The 23419-nt window shown below is 35.8% G+C and overlaps 1 protein-coding gene and 1 long non-coding RNA gene across 2 annotated transcripts in view; one reads left to right on the top strand and one right to left on the bottom strand.

Moving 5' to 3' along the window:
- LOC106877742 (uncharacterized) overlaps positions 1-22283 on the bottom strand; it is a 39847-nt gene extending 17564 nt beyond the window's left edge. The window contains exons 1-2 of the long non-coding RNA XR_016237429.1: positions 22103-22283; positions 1825-1921 (exon numbers count right to left, since the gene is read on the bottom strand). This is a non-coding gene — a long non-coding RNA (uncharacterized LOC106877742). The remainder of the gene's footprint in view (positions 1-1824; positions 1922-22102) is intronic.
- Positions 8719-23419, top strand: part of LOC106877735 (sodium/potassium-transporting ATPase subunit beta-1) — a 39696-nt gene continuing 24995 nt past the window's right edge. Inside the window, exon 1 of the mRNA XM_014926741.3 lies at positions 8719-8963. Within this exon, the coding sequence (XP_014782227.1) occupies positions 8831-8963 (133 nt within the window). The 5' untranslated portion in view covers positions 8719-8830. The remainder of the gene's footprint in view (positions 8964-23419) is intronic.

Genomic DNA, 23419 nt, shown 5'->3' with positions numbered 1-23419 from the left:
GTGAATTCCTGCCAACTTTATTCAACCAATTTCGTGAGGAGGACAGAACCGGAACAAAAGAAAGGAAAGGAAAGAAAGAAGGACAGAAAGAGAGAAAGTAAGAAAAAATGAAAACGAAAAAAAAAAGAAAGAACTAAAGTAAAAGAATAAAAACAAAAAAAAATGCAAAACAAAATAAAACATGAGATAAAAACATAAAAGGAAGGAAATAAAATTATTATTTTACTTTGATTTCGCTTTGACCATTGCTGTTAAGGGGCCATGCTGGAGCTTATTTTTCAGCTTTATATATATATATATATATATATGTATGAATGTATATATGTATGTGTGTGTTTATACATACATACACACACACACACATGTATAAAGAGCCTGGTGCAGCCCCTGACCATACCAGCTCCTATCAAACTAACCAACCCATGACAGCATAGAAAACGGATGTTAAATGATGATGATGGTGATGATGATGATGTACATACATATATATATATATATATATATATATATATATAGATATATATACACATGCATGCACAAGGCACAAGGCGCGAAATTTTGGGTGAGGTGGGGTGTGCAGTCGATTAGATCGAACCTCAGTACACAACTGGTACTTAATTTATCAACCCCGAAAGGATGAAAGGCAAAGTCGACCTTGGCGGAATTTGAACTCAGAATGTAAAGACAGACGAAATACCGCTAAGCATTTCGCCCACCACGCCAACGTTTCTGCCAGATTGCCGCCTTATCCAAAATATATAAATAAACAAAAAAAGTAGTCAGACCGGGTTGTGATTTGGTTTAATGTTTAGCTTTATGGTTGACTGATTTCTTTAACAGATGAAATATTTAACATCTTCCATAAAACCTGTACTGAAAGGCTCTCGTATAGATTAAACCCCAGGGTGAAGAAGTATGATATGAGATAGGTGTAGTACAGAAGGAGGCAAGCTGGTAGGGGCACTAACATGTTGGACAAAATGTTTAACAGTATTTCTTGTGGTTCTTTATGTTCTGAGTTCAAATCCTACTGAAGTCAACTTCGCTTTTCATCCTTTCAGAATTGGTGAAGTAAAGTAGTGGGGACAATGTAGTTGACTTGTCCTCTCCCATCAAAACTTAACGGTCTTGATCCCTGCAATAAACCAGTGTCCTGTTTAGGGAGAATGTTGCAATCTCAGTAACCAACCTGAGGGGTTCTAGGGCTCAAGAAAAAAATAATATATATATATAAGAAGTCTGGTACATAGAGAAGTTTATGTTAATGACCATTAGTCCAAGTCATTCCTTATTATGAAGGCACATGGCTTAGAGTTTAGGGCATTCAGGGCCCATGGTCATAAGGTCGGGAGTTTGATTCTTGGTGGCACATTGTGCCCTTGAGCAAGACACTTCATTTCTTGTTGCTGCAGTCCACCCAGCTAGCAAAAATGGTTTAATGTTTAGCTTTATGGTTGACTGATTTCTTTAACAGATGGAATATTTAACATCTTCCATAAAACCTGTACTGAAAGGCCCTCATGTAGATTAAACCCCAGAGTTTAATATAAGTGGCTGCTGTTCTTAGAACTGTTGCCCTTCACTAAACATTTAGGAACAGTTTGTTTTCACTCTAGATGCCATGCGTCTACCTTTTTCTATCTCTTACAGCACTTACACCTGAAACAAACATTACTATCATCCATTTACCACTGGGAAACAGCCGGTGACTACAGACTGTACATCATACTTAATGACAAAATATAACAGATAAATAAAATCTGTAAGAATTTGCTTTTTCCTTCTGTTAATTCATTTGGTGAATCTTGTGAAGTTTTAACTAACCTGCTGTCAGTACAAGTCACCACTGCATCTGCTATTGCTATCAGCAACAAAACTGATTGCAGACATGTTATATTAAATAAATTTCCTGTCGAACAACCTGAAATCAGTAAAATATATATAACATTAGATCTGGGTGAAGAACCTCATTACTATTAAACGTGGGTTACAGGTGTATATGAACTTGCAATGCAGGTGGTGGGCACATCAGTACAAAGGAAAATAATAAATCCTTTATAAACATGTAGGTATGTCACTTGTATTAAATTACAATCTTGGTCATGTAGCTTCTTTCTGGTTTTCCATAATTTGAACACGAGGCACAATTCCACCCAATGAAAGTTTTCATAAATTTCTACACAAACACAGTACAAATTGGGGGCTGACAAGGCCCATGACTTTCTCAAGGACACGGGGGACACGACTGAAAGAAAAGGCAAACAGCAAAATATAACGAAAAGTGGGTCATAGAGAAGGCCGGCAGAAAACTCATTTCTATTCAATGTCACCTGGTTATTTTGAAAGAAAATTATGTTGATGAATTACTCTGAATTAACAATGACCTCTGGGCCCATTTTTCTTATACCAGTTTGGCTTTTTTTTCTTTTTTCTTTTTTAGGTTTTAACTCTGCACAAATTTACTAGTTCACATTAAAAATTCCTATTTTATGAAATTGCTTTCTAATACAATTAAGGTGTAGAAGTTAATGCAGTCAGATGAAATCATGGTCATTGTCATCGGCGTCATTGTCATCATCGTCATCATCGTCACCATAGTCATCATCGTTGTTGCTGTCATTGCTATTATTATCATCGCTGTCATTGTCATCATCCTTGCCGTCAACATCATTGTCATCATCATCATCATCATCATCGTTGTCATCATCAACGTTGTCATCATCATCATCATCATCCTCGTTTTAACATCCACTTTTCTGTGCCAGCATTGGTCAGCAGAAATATTGTTGAAGCAGATTTCTTACTACCAGATGCCTTTCCTGTCACCAACCTTCACATGTTTCCAAGCAAGGTAATATTTCCCCATGGCAACACATGGAAATGAACAACTTCTCTTGTTTGACAATGATGCTTGCTTACAACTACCACATGATGTCAACTCAAGGACATGCACATACACACATACATACATGCACACACACACACACACATACATTCATACATACATACACATATGAATATAAATAAATATATATATATACATACATACATGCATGCATGCATACATACATACATAAATATATTTTTATACATATATATATATATATATATATATATATATATATATATATATATATATATATATATATACACCACACACACACACATATATATATACATACATACATATATATATATATATATATATATATATATATATACACACACACACACATATACATGTATGTATGTATATATATATATATATATATATATATATATATATATATATATATATATATATACAGACACACAAACATACAATGGTCTGACTTCGGTTTTTGTTTACCAAATTCACAAGGCTTTAGTTGGCACTGGGCTCTAGTAGAAAACACTTGCCAACATGCTGCACAGTGGTGGGATGGGACCCAAGTCCACATGGTTGGGGAGCAAGCTGCTTAAACCACATAGCCGCTATAAATTTTTAAATGATGTAAATGTCTCTGAAGTCCTGATTGTGTTTTATGATGCTAAAAATAGACAAGACAGAATGGCTAAGACCTGAGTTTGTTGCCAACAGACATACTAATTGCGTGCCAGTCCCAGAGCGATTCTCTTTCAGCTAATTGAACCAAAGCATTTAGAATTATGTCTACCGTTGTCCAAATAACATATGGAAAGGAATGTTTGCAGGCAAACTGAATTTATCGACTTTACCAGTTTATTTCTCCAGTATTGAAAGATGGCTGTGCGATCATTCTCCTCATCATCATCATCATATAACGTCTGTTTTTCATGCTGGCTTGGGTTGGGCAGTTTGATGGGAACTGGTAAAACCAAGGGTTGCATCAGGTTCCATTGTCTGTTTTGGCCAGCATGGAAAGCGGATGTTAAACGATGATGATAATAATGATGACGATAATGATTGGAAATGAAGGACGCTCATTTACTACTATCACGTGACGTCATGACAAGAAGATACGCATGCTCATGCACACACACACACATACACAAATACATGTATATGTGTGTATATGCATGCACATGCATGTGTGCATGCATGCATGTTTGTGCGTGTGTATCTGCATGTGTGTGTATATGCATGCACATGCATGCATGTGTATGCGTGTCTGTGTGTGCATGCGCACATGTGTGTGTCTGACAGGTTTCTTTTGGTTTCCATCTACCAGATCCACTCACAAGGCTTTGGTCAGCCTGGGGCTATAATAAAATACACTTGCCCAAGGTGCCAAGCAATGGGACTGAACCCAAACCCATGCAGTTGGGAAACAACCTTCTCAACCACACAGCTATACTTAAGCCTCTTGTCTTCAACATTGTACATCTCTTGTTATCATTGAGTATATTCTGATAAACATACCACCAAATAAACATAACACTACACCGTGATAAGACATGCTGTGATAAAAGAAAAACTGTGATATGAAGGCACAGCTGTGACTGCGGGGTAGGTAGTCTGTTTCTCAACCTCATGGTTCCAGGTTCTGTCCCACTGCATGGCACCTTGGGCAAGTGTCTTCAACTATAGCCTTATGTGTGGAATTGGTAGATGGAAACTGAAAGAAGCCCATCATGTATGTGTTTGAGTCTACACTTGTCCACCACCACTGCTTGACAACAGGTGTTGGTGTGTTTACATCCCTGTAATTTAACAGTTTGGCAAAAGAGACTGATAGAATAAGTAACAGGCTTTAAAAAAAAATAAGTTCTGGGGATAATTCGTTTGACTAAAAATTCTTCGAGACAGTGCCCCAGCATGGCCACAGTCCAACGACTGAAACATGATAAAAGAAAGATGTGATAAATTAATAACAGCAGGATAAAATAATTTACCTAATTCATTTACACCCCTGTTAATTATATTTTGGGCAAATGAGGGAAATATTTGCGATACATTAATTTAATAACCAGTGGCGGAATCTCTTCTTAATACAGTGTAAAAAAATGTATGTCACACAAACCACTTTCAGACATGGGTTAACAACACCAGTGAACAATGGACTTCATACGGAAAATAACTCAATCAACTTACATAATCTGTGTTGGCTGACAGAAGCCAGCACAGCAACAGAAAGGTGTTTGTGTTTAACTTGTGTAAATGACAATGGCATGACTTTAAGTCTGTACGCTTCTAGGTGACTTCTAAAGTTTTAACCTTCAGTGATAATAATATCACTGGCGAATGATATTGTTTGTTTTGTCTTCTGTTTGTTTTTTTTTTTTTGTTTTGCTTTGTTGTCTTCATTTTTATTTTATTTGTATCACTTAAAAACAACTTTTTTTTTTGAAAAAAAAAAAAGATGTTATTTAACATTGCAATATTGTTTCATTTCCCCTTTTTTAAAAAAAAATTATTTATGTCATTTAAAAAAAAAAAAACTTTATAAACTTTATAGGCGTAGGAGTAGCTGTGTGGTAAGTAGCTTGCTTACCAACCACATGGTTCCGGGTTCATTCCCACTGCATGGCACCTTGGGCAAGTGTCTTCTACTATAGCCTCGGGCCAATCAAAGCCTTGTGAGTGGATTTGGTAGACGGAAACTGAAAGAAGCCCGTCGTATATATGTATATATATATGTATATGTGTGTGTGTGTCTGTGTTTGTCCCCCCCCCCAACATCGCTTGACAGCCGATGCTAGTGTGTTTACATCCCTGTAACTTAGAGGTTCGGCAAAAAAGACCGATAGAATAAGTACTAGGCTTACAAAGACTAAGTCCTGGAGGGTCGATTTGCTCGACTAAAGGCGGTGCTCCAGCATGGCCGCAGTCAAATGACTGAAACAAGTAAAAGAGTAAGAGAGTAAAGAGTCATTTAAAAAAAGAACTTTATATCCTCCTTTTATTTTATTAAATCTTTTGCCATTTAACCGTTTACCTGTTTCACGCGTTAGACTATGGTCATGCTGGGGCACTGTGTTGAAGAATTTTAGTCAAAGAAATCAATCTGGTACTTATTATTTCGTTGTAAAAGCCTGGTACTTATTCTATCAATATATTTTGCCAAACCGCTAGGTTACAGGAATGTAAATACACCAACACCGGTTGTCAAACAATGGTGACTGACAAACACAGACACAAAGATACACACCCTTATATATACAGAATCCTAGTATGGCCGCTGTCCAATGAAGAAAACAAGAAAAAGAAGCTAGAAAATAAAAGATGGAAATTGGATGCAAGGCAGAAAATTGCAATTAAGCAAGAGATAATGAAATTAACAAAATTGATTAAATGAATGATAATAATATAATTATAAAAATAAAAGAGATAAACGAAAACTTATCAAATTGTCAATTTTTAAAAAGAAAACTCTAAATCTATTAATTAACATTCAAGTTAATCAAGTGGATAGAGAACTTTCATTTAATTAGTTTTAAATATTTAAAGGTATTCAATTTGAGTCTGTTATTAATAGGTCCATGCTTTTATTTATTTTTTTTTCCTATTAACTTTTTACTTGTTTCGGTCATTAGACTGTGGCCATGCTGGGGCACCACCTTGAAGAATTTTTAGTCGAATGAATCAACGCAAGTATTAATTTTTTACATTATGTACGTTATTTACATTATTTTCTAAATTTGACGGATATTTGTCCTCATCTTGTTTGTTGTTAACACGTTTCAACTGATATACCCTCCAACCTTCATCAGGTGTCTTGAGGAAATTTCAAAACTGGGTTCTCATTCCTAAGGTATTTTTCAATGTTATTATTATTATTATTATTATTATTATTATTATTATTCAGGTCACAGCCTGGAATCAAACTTGGAGTCTTGGGGTTAGAAGTCCACGCTCTTAACCACTACACCAAACAAGATGAGGACAAATATCCATCAAATGTAAATAATGTCCATAATTCCTCATCTCTTAAATATGGAACTATTAATTAAAAATTTTTTTTTTTTAAAGCCTGGTACTTTTTCTATTGGACACTTTTGCCAAATTGCTCAGTTATGGGGATGTAAATACACTAACACCAGTTGTCAAGTGGTTGTGGTCATGGAGACACACATACACATATGTGTTGAGTGAGGGACATGGAGAAGAGGGGGTGAGAATCACACAGGAAATTCACTTCATGGAAATCTTAGTTCACCATCACAACACCTGTCACCAAAATTTTTCAGTAAGTATTTCTTATACCTGAACATGAAACCATACTTCAATAGCAGCAGGAAGTGCAGGTTATGCCTGGCTGAGAAAAGAGTGATTTTAAAGAGCACCCAACACCCAGGCATTTACCTGAATAGCAGAAGTGAAATTTTTAATCCTTGCTAACATGAAAGGAAGTACATCCTATCATACCTGCATGCCCCATCATAACTATAATCACCAGTCCCCCAACTTTGGCCCTCCACCAATACTCTCGAGTCTGGCAAGGAGTTCGACCAGAGCATACACTAACGCACCCACAAACAAATACACATTCCCCAACATGGTGAGCACCTAGCCCAATAGACTTTTTTCCACCATCCCCAATATAAACTCTTACATATATATATTTCTTTATTGCCCACAGAGGGCTAAACATAGAGGAGACAAACAAGGAAAGACAAAGGGATTAAGTTGATTACACCGACCCCAGTGAATAACTGGTACTTGTTTAATCGACCCTGAAAGGATGAAAGGCAAAGTCGACATTTTAAAGTGATCTACATTAAATCCTTCCATCCAAATTTCATGTTAATCCATGTTCCAAACACTAGGTTAATAATGACAAAGTTATTTTATTAAATCCTTCATTATTCTGAAAATGTGTATTTCAACAGAAATACGGCAAGAAAAGGGTTAAACGAAGAATTACTATAAGGTACCTACCTCCATTTAAGGTTTCTAATAGAAACAATAATTATTTCACAGCAGGTACAAAGCTCTGAATTTATAGGGCAGGTGAAAATAGATTGTGTGACATATTTATTTCAAGAAAGCTATAAATTAAATGGGAAGGTTACAATAAGGGAATCGTTTATATTTACTCTGCAAGTTAAATAATATGTATTTGTTTGATTCAGTATAAAAGGTGGGAAGACTTTTACAGACTAGCTTTCTTGTGTAATTACAATTTCAGTTTTCACAGTCGTCTGTTATATTGCCAACACGAATGACCCTCAAGGACTTAGTAGTAGTCAGTAGCTTAGATACAACTTAATTATTTTTATTAAAGTGAAATTCACAATCTATTATGTTGAATCTAAAATTAAAATGTTATTAATAGTAACTAGCAAGTTACTATAGAGTGAAGAGAAGAAAGATAGAGAGATGGTATAGGGAGAGGGGTTCGTTCGAGCACCTGTCTTATAATAATAATAATGATGGACTTGTCCGAATTAACTGTTGTATTGTCTGGAGGCTCTGAACGAAATCTGAGATGAAAATATTTCGTCGGAGACGAACACATAAATTAATGATTCGTCCAGCGGTTATCAGCGAGTAATTAATGGTGCTAGTACCCTCAAGGTAGCAGCCATTAGCGAAGTGTTATCATGGCATAAGTAACACGTGACCTTATCGCCAGCTAAACACGACATTAAGAAAGAAAAATTTTAAATGAAGTCTATCGATTGCAACAATCAATTTAGCAAAAGTACGTAACAATTCGGACGACTTCGTAACATTCCGTCAGTGACGACTTTTCAGCGACGGATATTACCGAAGTAGTGCTTGGAACATCGAACTCTAATTGGTTGAAAAAGCTCAGTGCTTGTTAGTAATTGCAGCAGCCTTGTACCACTCCGGGAGAGATCTCTGGCGTCGTGTGGCCGATTTCAGGAACAACTAAACTCCATTACCACAGCGTAATTTTTAGAGATGGCTAGTTCTGATGTCGATCCGGTTTCTGCCCCTAGTCAAGTGGGGTTTCGACAGAGTTTGGATGATTTTTTAGTATTTCTTTACAACCGCGATACTGGTGAGGTGTGTGGACGAACTGGTAAAAGCTGGGGTAGGTTGTATTTTATGTTTGCTTTCTGCTAAATTTTAACTATTAAGAAATATTTCTTTATTTGTTAATAATTTTCGCATCTTTATCTGATAAATTGCAATGTATTTTGCTTTTCTTCTTTTAAGATTTGTCTAACGATCCCCTCGTTAATGTATCGCTAAGGTATTATATTTCATCGAGCTTCAGTGAGACTTGATATATTTTCAAAGTAATTTTTTTTCTAACCGCCTTAATTGGTATTTACGAAAAAAAAAAAAAAATCGTTCGATCTACTTACATTTAAGATTAAAATTATGTGAAAATGAAATTAATTTATTATCCCCACCCTCCAAAATCCAACCTAGATAGAAAAGTACGTTTAAATGTTTGACCTTAATTAAGTAATTTTTATAAATGGTCTCATGCTTCGTACGAGTCTTCCATGTCATTGCTCCCTCGTCGGCCCGTTTGCTTTTAACCTATTGTTTTTTTTTTTTTTTTGCTGAAATACCATAATGTCTGTTTAGGACACTCAAAGCAAATGGATCTGGGGAAATCAGCTAATTCTATATGTCATTGAAAACAACCCTGTCCACTTCTGCCGTATTCATTGAATGCACATCGATATAGTGTGCAGTGTTTGCAGAGGTTAAATTTATTTGTATTGTTTGTTTTTGATAATAATAATAATAACAAGAATAAAAAAAAAAATCTCAAATATTTTCCCTTCATTAAATGAAAATACATGGAGGTTTGTTTTAATCTTCATTTGTTTCCCGAAAGCGAGCGCTTGATTTCGAGGAAATTTCCTCTGTCGGATTCTTTGCTCGTAACCTTGACGCTAGCTGAAGCAACTGAATGAAGGTGAAACAGATCGAAGATGATTTCTGCTTTCACTTTGCTCTGGACAGCTGATACAAAGCTTAACGTTAGCATCATCTATAACGTCACTTTCTCTATTTGTTAACAATTAATAGATCAGTGATTGGTTTATATTTATATTAATAATTATTTATCATCGATATTACCGTTGTTACTTTTCAGAGCAGCCTCTCTCGCTGCATTAGTAATCACATCGACTCCTCACACCCCGTTTATTTTAATATATTTTATCAGTAAATGACATTGACTTACTGCTTTACGGGATTATCCGTTAAATATCACAATCAAATTATCTCTGACCCTTAATTTAATATTGCTAATATATTTCGAACTGTCGAGATAAATCAATTGATGTTTGTTTTGGTTTATAGAGACACACTGCTTTCCACTATTCTGCAACAGTGCAATAGTAGTTTTCCTACATTTTTACCCCTCCTGCGTTCATTCCTCCTCCTCTCAGCCTTTATTCTGAATTCTATTTCTTCCCTACCAAGATTTTGTTTTCCTTTCATCCTTAAATTCCTCGACTGCCTATGATCGAACCTGGTTAAGAAGCAATAAATAACTTGTAGTCCAAACATGTCAAACCATTTTCTTTCTTTTTCTCTGTTTTTTTTTTTGTTCCTCTTTATAATAAAACCGTTAAGGATGAAATTAAGAGCGAAAGAAGTCTCCTGTTTAAGCTCATTATTAACCCTCTTCTCGATCGTTCATGTTTTTGCAATATGGATGGAATCGATATACGCCTATTCCTTAACACTCTTTTCTGTTCATAACTGATTCCACTGGCTTCTTTCTCGAGCTTTTATCCACTCTATTTATCGATTTCTATCTAGAAATTTTCCCTCGGTCTCTCTCTCTAGCACTCTGCGTTACAGCCTTCGTTATTTATATCGTTGTTAAATGCGGTAAAAAATAAATAGATAAAAACTGTAGCCAAATGTTGCAATAATAAGAATCGATGATGGCTTATATTACGTGTGGGTTATTTAATTTATATGAAAACTTATCGGTTGGAATAAATGAGCGTCGAAACCGCCAATGTCAGAGCACCAGGCGTAACGTAACGATACAAAACCAAGATATTTATGGTCTCAATTAAGACAGGTTTTGTAGTCGTTAGATGATGATGATCGTGTGTGTAGCAGCACCACCTATGTGTGATTCGATCGTGTAGCTACTTCTTACGGAGGTTCGATCTTTTTTTTTTCTTTTAGTTTAGTTCATTTCATATTTTAAAAAAAAGATATCTTTTTAGAAATGGTGATGGTTAAATTTGGAGTAAAAAATTTTCCTCGTTCTAACATCTCTCTCTCTTTTCTTTTCTTTCTTTCTCTCCGTCTCTACTTAAATGTCATTTTAAAGTAGTTATTTCTGTGGTTTTTCTAATCCGTTTAGTTTTTCAGTGATTTACATGGTATTACAAAGATAATTTTTATTGAAATAAACTATTTCTCCGTCGTGTCTTACTACACTCACCGTGTTCATATCTTATCCTATTACTCCCCTCCAATGACGTATTTCTCACTTATCCACCCCCATCTCTCTCTCACACACACACACACACACACACTTATTTCAAACATTACCTAATACTGTCTTGTCTTTTTTCCTTTTCTTAATTCCCCCCACCCCACATATATTATTTCTTTTTATCTTATCTTAAATTATTTATCTTTCCGTCCCTCCACCCTTCCACCTAATAGTTTGTTTTTTTTCATTTCATCTAAAGGACAAAAAAAGATGTATAATATAACATGTTTTCGTTAAATGTCATCTCTTGGTATCCTTCTTAATTCTGTTGATCGGCACATTTTTTTCTTTTTTATTATTTTTTTCTATCTTATCTTATTGTAAAAGAACATCGCTGCGAGTTCGTTGTCCTAGTTTGTTTTACAACTTGGGTCACTGCACTGGAAAGGTCATTCCTCGACACCACGATTTATTTTAGCAATTCGAACTTCTGAAACCAATTTCTAATCGATAGATAGCATTTCGGTTAATAAGGCTTTAATAGTCCTTTCTACTACAGGCACAAGACCTGTAGTTTGGCGGGGGAGGGGTCTAGTCGATTACATCAACCTCAATGCTTAGCTGATACTTTATTTCATCGATTTCGAGACGATGAATGGCAAAGTCGAACTCGGCGGCATTTGAACTCAAAACGTAAAATAGCGGCGTGCTAGCTACTCTGATAGCTCGCCACCTTGACACTTTCATAATAACACCAATATATATATATATATATAATGGATTGTGGTATTTAAGAATCATATGTAGATCCTCGTGTATCAGTCGCTCTATATTATACTTGATCTTAACTGGGGGAAAAAATGGGGTGCGACTTATAGCACGAGTAAATACGATATATATTGTTTATGATTTCGGTTTCTTATATAACGGTCCACTGTTTTAGCGCAATCGTTTAGTTGATTGTTACATTAAAGCCCAAAGGGGACCGCTTAAGAAAGTCCCTCCACCCTACTTGCCCATTATCGGTTTATCAAAAGAAAACCCACTCGCTGCACGCGTGTGTCTATCTGTTAAAATTGCTGTTTATCAGAGTAAAAAGGTGAGAAAATAGGTAAAATAAGGTTGTTGTGTTTGTTTTTAATGCAGAATAATAGGTTCTGGAAGAACATAATGGTCATTTTTAAAGCTTTAGAATAACCAGAAGCAATAATTAAGTTAATGATAATTATAAAATATAAATGCATTAAAATGTTAATTGTGTTGCAGAATAACTATTTAAACAATTGTTAGTTGCTTATGTAAAGAGAGAGAAGGAAAAAACCTTGTAAAACCAGTTTAAGACGGGCTTTAATTCTCACTCGAAGGGTCGATAGAGTTCTTTATCTTCGTCTAAACATCGATCTTTTATTATAATTTTGTTTTGTCCTTTTTTTTTTTTTCCACATTTGAATATTTTATAAATTTTGATCGAAACGTAATTGACTGAACTTTTTGTCAGCTAGCTTCTATTTAAAATTTTTCGTTCGCGAGGTACTGTGACAGATCAAAATTCTTGACCTTTTGAGGTGAATTTCGAGAGGGCCTGAAGGACAACCATTTGAATTATCTAACATTATTGCGTTTGCTGAAGACTGCGATTTTGGATTTGCCATTCCATTTTCTTAGCCAATATCTATCTATCTATCTCATGGGTGGGCAACCTTTTTCGAGAAGCGGTCCGCATGAGGCATGGCTCAGCAGTAGGTGCGCCGCAGTGTTCCCATGAATGCTATATACGGACCAACTAGAAGTCTTTATTGAGTGAAGAAAATACTTGAGGGAGAGATGTGTCAGTCTTAACTAACCGATTTAACAGAAGAACCGCTACATGATGACTCAATCTGCTAGAAATCGCAGCCGATTCGCCCTAAAATCACTCTTGACTATCCCAAACAAATAACTCTTAAAAAGAAGAGACAGTCACGGTTGGCAGGCCTTTAACTGCCTGCTCGATCAGTACTGACTTAGGTTATAAATAACACATTGATTTCATTAAATCTGAATAGGTTTACAAGCTTATTTGAATAAATAAAAGTCTTAGAGGACCTCAAGTGACATTGTTTTAAATGTGTTGTACAGTTGAGTATAAATGATCTGACGTTATTGAAAAGACGACGCTGCTTCATCGGACTTAATGATTTTAATAGAAGCAGTTTAATCGTGGTTTCCCTGTGAGTTCATATCCCTGTCAAGTCGACCTTGTCTTTCACGCCTCCAAGGTCGATAAAACAAGAATTAGATGCCATCGACTGACCCCCCCCCCTCCCACATCCACACACCAAATACACAGACATACAAAAATTACCCTTCTGTCTAATCACCCCCAATGAATTATTATTAGCACCGCTGCGTCACTGAACACCAAGACTTCGGTTTCGCTTCTCGATATTGTCACATTCCTGTCAATACCTGTTCAGTTCATTCAGAGAATGCATATATATATATATATATATATATATATATATATATATATATATATATATATATATAATTAGGCTGTGTGGCAGATAAGAAAAATATTATTTTTTATTCTACCTTTTAATCATATTTACCTTTTCTGTCGTGACGACAGATGTTCTATCGTAATGACAGATGTTTCTCTCTTTCTCTCTCTCTCTCTCTCTCTCTCAAATAATCCCTGTTTTAACAATTTTATTATGATTTAAATACCTGGAAGTGGATTAAAGATTAGCGACAAATTAACTATTTTAAGGGAACTAAAATACGAAGGTGATATAAATTGAAGATATCGGCTTATATAATTAAACAAGAAAAAAAGAACTTAACGCAATTGTTTTACCAGTAGTGAATAGTCTGTACTCTATCAGCAATTAACAACAGATATTTCAATTTCCAGCGTTAATTTCTCTAATCTGTTAAAATAGAGTTAAGTAGACTCGATGCCAGATAGGACGATTGCTAACAAGTTTTTCTCAAACTAATAAATGATTGATAATAATAATAATAAAGACGAACGAGTGTATGCTCGGAAATACGTACGCGCATTATACATTCATATATATATAGAAAGAGAGAGATAAATAGATAGATATATAGATAGATAGATAGATAGATAAAGAATGCAAATGAATTAATGTTCACTACAGATATTTCAGATGCGTTTTTCTTGAGGAATAAACTGATTATATCATGGAAAAAAAAAGCTTTCCTGTCGGTGAATTAAAAACTTAACATTTTGTTCGGGAAATACCAAGATATATTTAGTGGTACAGCCAAATTGTGAACATGCACTTGCTACCCCCCCCCCCATATATATATATATATATATATATATATATATATATATGATGTGTTATATAACAAAATGAACCCAGCTCATAATGTAACGAGGTTGGCAAATTCTAAGAAGAAAGTGTAAAATTGTGAGGTGTTTTTAATGCTGTCGTGCAGAGGTCTAGTCAACCACTCTGGCGTTGGTGCCACAAGAAAATGCACCCAGAATACTCTGTAGAGTGGTTGACGGTTGTAACGGCACCCAGTTGTAGAAACTGATTCAAATAGCACATGCGAGCATCAGTCTTTGGGAGCTACCGCTCCCCAAAAAAAGAACGAACTCGGACCGCCACGACCATCTAGCCCATACTAGCATGGAAAGCGGACGTTAAATGATTACATAGAGAGATAGATCGGCATTTGTTGCTAAATCTTCAACTTTTGTTACTTTTGTATAACGGATTATTTTAAGATTTTTCCGAATGAGACGAAACACTCAATGGTGTATATATATGTATTAATGTTAGAAAATACACCCGACTATTAATTTAAATATTATAGACTCTGCATTCTAGTATTGAGTCTTACTGTTAATACCTTTTATCCCTGTTATACACACACAAGAAAATATGCGTGTGGGTGTGTAACTACCTATATGTGACATGAGGTACATTAGTCTGTGTGTACATAAATATATACATATATATATATATTTATGCATAAGGGAGATTTGAACTCGTTACTATGTGGTTGGGTAGATGAGTGACTTCACATCTGTTGCATGATTTTGCATGCGTGCGCACACACATGGATAAAGGGTCGCCATTAAGTTACATAAGTAGACGTGTGTGTATATATGTGTGTGTATATATATGTATATATATATATATATATACACATATACATACATACACTTTATTTAAAAGCAGTAGAAAATATAAGAAAAAGCTGTTACTCAGAGTCTCACGTTCCCGTTCATCGGACAGGTTTTGTTAAAATAGAACAAAACCTGTCCGACGAGCGGAAACGTGAAACTCTGAGTAACAGCTTTTGTTATATTTTCTGCTTTTAAATCATATTACTCTACCTCTGATATTTGAGTACTCTTCTTTCCACCTTGTTTCACATTTCTGTGCTCACTCCGATGTATATATATAAATATATATATATATAATTGTTGGGATACAATAATTAGATACATACGTATTGTGTATGTATGATAGGACATACACGAATATGTATATTTATATATATATATCCGTCCAATCCATACCACCAGGGAAATTGGATGTAAAATGATAATAATGGTGATCTCTCTCTTTCTTTCGCAAAACACACAGAGCTGTCATTGGTAGTACGTTGATAGTTGAATGTACGACTTAAACCCTCAAATAATTAGGCCCATCCCTGCAGAATAGGAACCACTGACAACTGTAGGTAGTGGCAGCACCCTAAAACTGCTGAGTGCTGTTCTAGTTGCTCGCTGACCTGGTTAAATGTCCTGTTTGAACTTTTGGACAATCCGGAGACGAAATGTGACCTTGAGAGTGAAATCTTTGTAATGTCTAACATTGAGATAAATTAAAATTTATTATGACTATTTAATTTTATTGTTGTTAGTGTTATTGCGATAATTTTATTTTTTATAGTAACTCATTTTCGAATATTCTTTTAAGATTAAGAATATTTTTATTGAATACAATTTAGAAATTTCAGTAACTCATATAAATCTATTCAAGTCGCTCAGTTAGCAAATTTCGCAATCATTTGGAGTTATCTCCCCTGTTCAACAGCCAGCTTTTACCCTTTACATACTACACGACATAATACTAAAAGCCTGCAATATAAAGACACACACGTACACACACACCACCACACATACCCACACAAGGACTTTTGACTAAACAGTTTCGTGTTCTGAGATCGATAAAATATGACCCAATAGAACGATTCAATCGATTATGTCAAAATTCTTTAAAAAATTGAAACGAAAGCTGTTAAGTCGATTAAAATCATTCACCTTAGCTTCAGGCGAAATCAGTGCCGTCTGGTTTCGTTTGTTTGACGCTAATTCACTAATACTATTTGGAAATGCATGAACGTCACAACTTAACCATTTTATACTTTTCTAAAATATGTCTTGGGGCAAAGAAACAAAAACAACAACAACAAAAATAGGTTATTACAAAGTTAGAAATATGATATCCAAGGTCAAAACAATCTATATTATAATTAAAGAAAATATTCATGTTAATTAATTAATACACTTGAAATGTTATCAGGCGTTCAGAGCTCTCAGCCTTCTACCAGTCGGGCGATGTGGCCGGAGGAGATTCCATGTTAACATTTCTGTGGGTTTAATGGGAGGAAACAGCAACGATGTTCTCAGGGGAATCTCTGGGTGCTGACCAAGGATCAACTGGTTTGTCTGTTCCGAAAACTAAGAGTAACTTCAAGAAATCCCTGGCCTAGCAATGTTAACAATGGGCATGGTTGGTTTGTGATAGATAGACTCAATAGTACCGTGACTCAGTAGTACCGCGAGCCGGGCTTGTCTCAGATGGGAGCAGAGCAGAGCAGAGCATGTACTCATTTAGCTGGCACTCTCATGTCCTGCTCGTACTTACTTAGCTGGTACTCATGCCCTCCGCGCCCCATTCAGCGTGGTACAAGCATTGTCGAGCTGTTTGTATCGCGGATATAACGTATTCAGCAATCGGCTGCCTTCCTTTAATCGAGGCAGACATGCAGGTTTCATCTGTCTGATGTCTTTTCCAAAAGAGCTGATAGACACGATTAAAACCACTGACAGGGGACAGACAATTTCCTCTTCGGCTAAGCCCTTATCGACATTTCTTAAGTTCCCCTTGATGGCAACGATGGGGGTAAATTTGTTGAAAGGTTGCTGGGAATTCTGATCATGGTTCAAGGGAACGAACGTATTTCCAGCATGTTCCTATACACAAGGAACTTCCACTTGGTAGCCAGGATAATTTTGTATCCGAGAGGGTATTTGGTTGCTCTTAGACGGAGCGCCTTCCTTCAAGTCTCATATATTTGTTTAACACCATCGCCATTTCTTTATTCATTGGCTTCCTCAATAATATCCAATCGTCGGTCGCCGATTTGGTCGAATCGTTAGAGCCTCGGGCAAAAATGCCTTGCTGTATCTGCTCCGGCTCTTTACATTGTGAGTTCAAATTCCGCCGAGGTTAATTTCTGCCTTTCGCCCTTTCGGGATTGATAAAATAAGGTGCCAGCCATGTACTGGGGTCGATAATATCGAACTAACTCTTCCTAAAAGCTGCTGACCTTGTACCTAAATCAGCTACTACTACTACTACTACTTAATATTTAAGCTTGTTCTCTGTCTCCTCAAAAATCGCGAAAAGTATCATTTGAAATTAAATATCTATACTTTTTTTTAAAACGTCAAACTTAGCAGCTTTTTATCGGCGAATTCCGTCTCTCAGTACACATTCATCAAATCGTTTATTGAAGACTACCGTACTTATAGAAAGTTATTAAGGACGGTGGACGGAAAACAGCGGGCAAAAAACAAACAAACAAAAAAAAACCCAAATACATTGCGATATTTAATCATGTACCTTCGAGTTCAACTCCTACAGAAAGCTGACTTCATCTTTCTTCTTACATCACTCAATATAATCGATGATGCGCCGCCATTAGAATATTTGACCTTCTGCTTTCGCTAAAAAAAGGAAAAGTCATCATTAATTTTTAAAGAAGGCTTTCGGCTATCGACGTGGGAGAGAGTCAGATGAGATCCATTCCGTTTCTCTTTCGTTCTGCCATCAACTTTACTCTTTATTCTTCTTGTGCTGATATTAAAAAATCATTATCATCATTATTATTATTATTATTATTATGTAAGGTGGTGAGCTGTCAGAAACGTTAGCACGCCGGGCGAAATGCTTAGCGGTATTTCGTCTGCCGCTACGTCCTGAGTCCAAATTCCGCCGAGGTTGACTTTGCCTTTCATCCTTTCGGGGTCGATAAATTAAGCACCAGTTACGCACTGGGGGTAGATATAATCGACTAGCCCCCTTCCCCCAAAATTTTCAAGGCCTTGTGCCTAGAGAAGAAATAATAATAATTATTATTATTATTAACAATATTTCTCTCGTTGTGTGTGCAAGTGTGGTTGTGTGGTAAGAAGTTTTCTTTCCAGCCATATGGTTCCGCGTGGCACCTTAGGCAAGTGTCTTCTACTATACCCTCGGGCTGACCAAAGCTTTATGAGTGGATTTGGTTAACGGAAACTGAAAGAAGCCCGTCGTGTTCGTGTGTATGTGTGATGGAAACTAAAGAGTGGATGGTTGCATGGAAAGCATGTGTCCCATTGAGGCCTAATTCTGCTTTTATGTAACCATGGATCAATATCGTTATTATTACAAAGGTTACGAGCTGCTAGAATCCTTACTGTGCGTTAAATACTCGTTCTCTTTAAATTCTGAGTTCAAATCGCACCGAAGACAGCTTTCTCTTTCTAAAGTACCAGTCAAGTACTGGGGTCGATATAACCCCATACCCTTCAACCTGATGGCCTTGTGCCAAAATTTAAGATGGCGATTGTTAGAATCGTTAGCATGACGGACAAAATGTTTAGAAGCATTTCGATAATCTTAACGCTTTGAGTTCAAATTCCGTCGAGGTCGACTTTGCCTTTCGTCCTTTCGGGGTCAATAAATTAAGTAGCAGCTGAGCACTAGAGTCGATTAGCTTCCTTCCCCAGAATTTCAGGCCTTGTGTCTTTAGCAGATAGGATTATTAAAGGCGGCGAGCTGGCAGAACTCGTTACCGCGCCGAACAAAAATGCTTAGAGATATTTCTTCCTGCTCTTTACGTTCTTAGTTCAAATCCCGCCTAAATCTTCTTTCTCTTTTTTTTCTTTCGGGGTTGATAAACTTAAAATACCAGTCAAGTATTTATCTATGTAATTGACTAACTCCTCTTCATAAAATTTTTCTGGCCTTGTGCCTTTAGTAGAAAGAATAATTATTCGTTTGCTGGAGTAGGTGGTGGGGTCAGGTTAGAAACTAGGGACCTCATACTGAATGTAAATCTTAGGTCTTATTAAACAAAACATGACTCATTGACCCGGTAGATTCATTTTCCTTAATGCCTGCTAAAAGCGATTAGCTATTGTATTTGTAAATTACAATAAATCGTTTTATTACATCACACACACACACACACACACTTTGTCTTTTCATTCAATTCTACCTCAAAGATTAAATTGGATTGAGACGAACAAAGGAAGATTATTTAAGAGTGGAAAAAGGTTAGTTCAGTATCACAGATGGTTGGACTTCTATAGAACCAGGGCAGAATAAAACAATACTAAGGATGAGGGGATAGAAAAGAAAATCAGACCAAGGGACAGGTGTAGCTGAGTGGTTCAGAAGTCCGCTTTCTAGGCACGTGACTTCTGGTTCAGTCCCACTGCGCGGCACGTTCTGCGAGCGATTATCTATCGCCCCAGACCGACCATTGCTTTGTCAGTGACTTTAGGAGACCGAAATTTCGTGAAAGCCCATGTTATATATATATATATATATATATATATATGGGAAGAGGGCGCCCACCGCTTAATAGCCAGTGTTCGTTTCTTTACGTCTCCGTAACTTAGCAGTACGGCAAAAGAGACCGACAGAATGAGTACCAGATTAAAAAAAAAAAAATCATGGGTGCAGCCAAATGGCTGAAACATATCAGATAAAGAGATTTAGTGGCTGTGTGGTAAGTCGCTTGCTTACCAACCACATGGTTCCAGGTTCAGTCTCACAGGCCGACCAAAGCCTTGTGAGTGGATTAGGTAGACGAAAACTGAAAGAAACCCGTCGTATGTATATATATATATATATATATATATATATATATATATATATATATATGGGTGTATTTGTCCCCCACCATCGCTTGACAACCGATGTTGGTGTGTTTAGGTGCCCGTAACATAGCGGTTCGGCAAAAGAGACTGATAGAATAAGTACTAGGCTTACAGAGAATAAGTGCTGGAGTCGATTTGTTTGACTAAACGATGCTCCAGCATGGCCGTAGTCAAATGACTGAAACAAATAAAAGAAAAAAAAAGAGTCACTTTTTTTTTACCCTGAGGCAAAGATGAAAATACCCGGAAGAGGAACAAGGGAAATAACTCTAACATTACATTACCCGCAAACTTGATAACTTCCAATTTTTTTCCTATATATATATATATATATATATATATATATATATATATATATATACACGGTGTTGACTAGTTCTATAAAATGTAGCAGTCACCTGTGTTCATTGAATATCTCTCGTATAGATTTATGATTACAACTATTCAGTCTAACCGAATACCAATGCTTATGTCAGAATTTGGTTGTCTCTCTCTCTCTACGTTTTGATTAACATTATAAACATTTGAACAACACTGGGCTTATTTTCCTATCTCTCTTCATTCTGTTAAAATGAAAATTAAATAACGATTCTTCCAACTCGCCGTCCTTAGTATATTGATTGAAGTTATTTCAAATTAAAATTGTTTTAATACAACAGTGATGTCATCTGTCAACTGAAAGTAACAAAAAATATCTAAAAAAGGCTTGTCAGTGCGTTTCATGGTCCCGGCAGATAAAATGGAAAAGGCGTTACCTCGGAAGATAGCGAGGGAGACATTTGGGATTTCGAAGCGGCATAGAGTGTAATGAACTAGGATTAGATAGATATTTAAGTGTTTCCATTCTGAATTCAGCTGGAACCATCTCGGTTCTCTTCTGATAAAAATAAAAAATGTCAATTTTGTTGCCCATGCTAACTATTCTTTCTGATATAGTATGGGCAACAAAAATGACATTTCGGGATTGACTTCAACATTCCATTCAATGGCAAAGATCAATTTCCTTCAAGACTCTCTTGTTCAACTTTCCCTTTTCAATTTCTTTCGTTTACAGAAATTCTAATAAGTTTAGGAGTAAAAAAGGATTTTTTTCTCCCAGACAAACAACATTAAGCGTGTGAAATATTTGGTTGATGAGGCCTTTGTCAAGGGATGACCCGTGGCTTGTTTCCCTATTGAAGTTGGCCACCACAGTTTTCCAGCTAAATCGTTGCGCTTTTTCTGGTACTCAACTCAAGAAAGCCACCAAGGAAATATGGATGACAACTGAAACTAGCTCAATGTGGCTGTGGTTGTCAAGAGATCAAAGGTGGAACCTTTCTGCAGGCGAAGACTAATTCAGTCCTCGTTACTCTCCTGGCGCGAAGCGCACAGGATAAGGGGCGAAATGGTTGTGACCCTGAGATAACCTAATGACGATATGAGAGGGTTTCCAAATACTGCACTGGATTTAGAAGAGCTTACAAGACTGAGTAGTTCCAGCTGTGTCTGTGTGAGGCAAAGCATTTCCATTGTTTATTTCACTTCATAAATTTAGGGGAGTAAAAAGGATTCTTTTTTAAAAAACCAGAATAAAACGTTTCCACCAACGAATATTAAAAAATATAATTTAACTTACCTGGACCGCCTAAAAATAGTGATTCTTTTTATCAAATTGTTTTCTTTAAGCTTATAAACTTTCCAGTATTTCCTTTGTTTTGTTTGTAACAAATATTTGTTAGTATTTTTGTAGATTATAATTAAAATTGCATAAATCTTAAAAATTTGATGCTTTTTTCGAAAATTCGTTTTTTAAAACCTGCCAGTTATCTCCCTTAGACATATTTTTAAAAATCTTACTGAGACAAGCAGAAACCTGGGACGTTTTTATTAGATAAATTAAAGCAATTAAATAAACTTTCATTTTGCATAGCTTTTATTTAGTAAATAAATAAAACAAATTTTTTACAGACTGTTTTTTATAATAATTTTTTTTGTATATATATATATATCAAAATTATTAAATCTTGTCCCACTCTGCAGTGAATGAATAAATATTTAATCCAACAACTTGGAGTATTTCAAATCTTTTACACTGATGACGAAAATAACAGTCATATTTTTTTCTCTTTTCTAGAAATTAATAATAAAATAAATTCTAATTATTTAAAGTTATGTAATTTTAACCAATCAGAAGCTTCCGTTTTAAAAAAGTATTCAGGGGAAAATTTGATATTCTTTGAGTGATTGGAAGAAATTTTATAGTTGTGCTTCAATTAATTTTCTAGATAATCAAGATTTTGAAATAGTTTAGTAAAGTATCATAAATATCGATATATTTCTGATGATGTTGATCAACGGGTAATTTCGTTATAATTCATTCTTGCCATAATGAGATTTAGATTGAGATATAAATATGAACACACATAGAAAGCTATCAAAATAGGATCGATATTGGCAAATCAGAAAACGTGTTCATCTTAGATGGCTTTAAGAGAACTTCGGATTTGTTTTTTTTTTTAATCATAATACATTTACTGGCGATGAACAACGGCGACAGCATCGACAACGATGCTTCAGTGATTCATATACATGGATTCATATATTTTTTTCTCTTCAAGACTGTTCATTCATTCAAATATTTGTTCACTGATTATATATAAACACCGTCTGTATGCATGTATGTATGTATCCATAAATTTATACACAGTTAATAAGAGCTGGCTGTTAGAAATTGGAGTTATATAACTACAGTGTTGTAGATGTGTGTTGACGAAAACTCTGTGCTGTGGCCTCTGAAGGAGGATGTCTGAAGACGATGTGATCAGACCATTCGTCGAATAACTGAATAGATAGGAGATAAATCACGTTATTTGATATGAAAAAGCACCAGTCCACTGCAACTGAAGCATTCTCTACTGCGCAGACCGTGGGCAAGTGCCTTCTATTATTATCC

Source organism: Octopus bimaculoides, chromosome 19, assembly GCF_046866305.1.
Source record: "Octopus bimaculoides isolate indiv1 chromosome 19, ASM4686630v1, whole genome shotgun sequence".
Lineage (NCBI taxonomy): Eukaryota > Metazoa > Mollusca > Cephalopoda > Octopoda > Octopodidae > Octopus > Octopus bimaculoides.
Note: the sequence above shows the minus strand (reverse complement) of the source record. Positions and strands in the feature narration are given on the sequence as shown.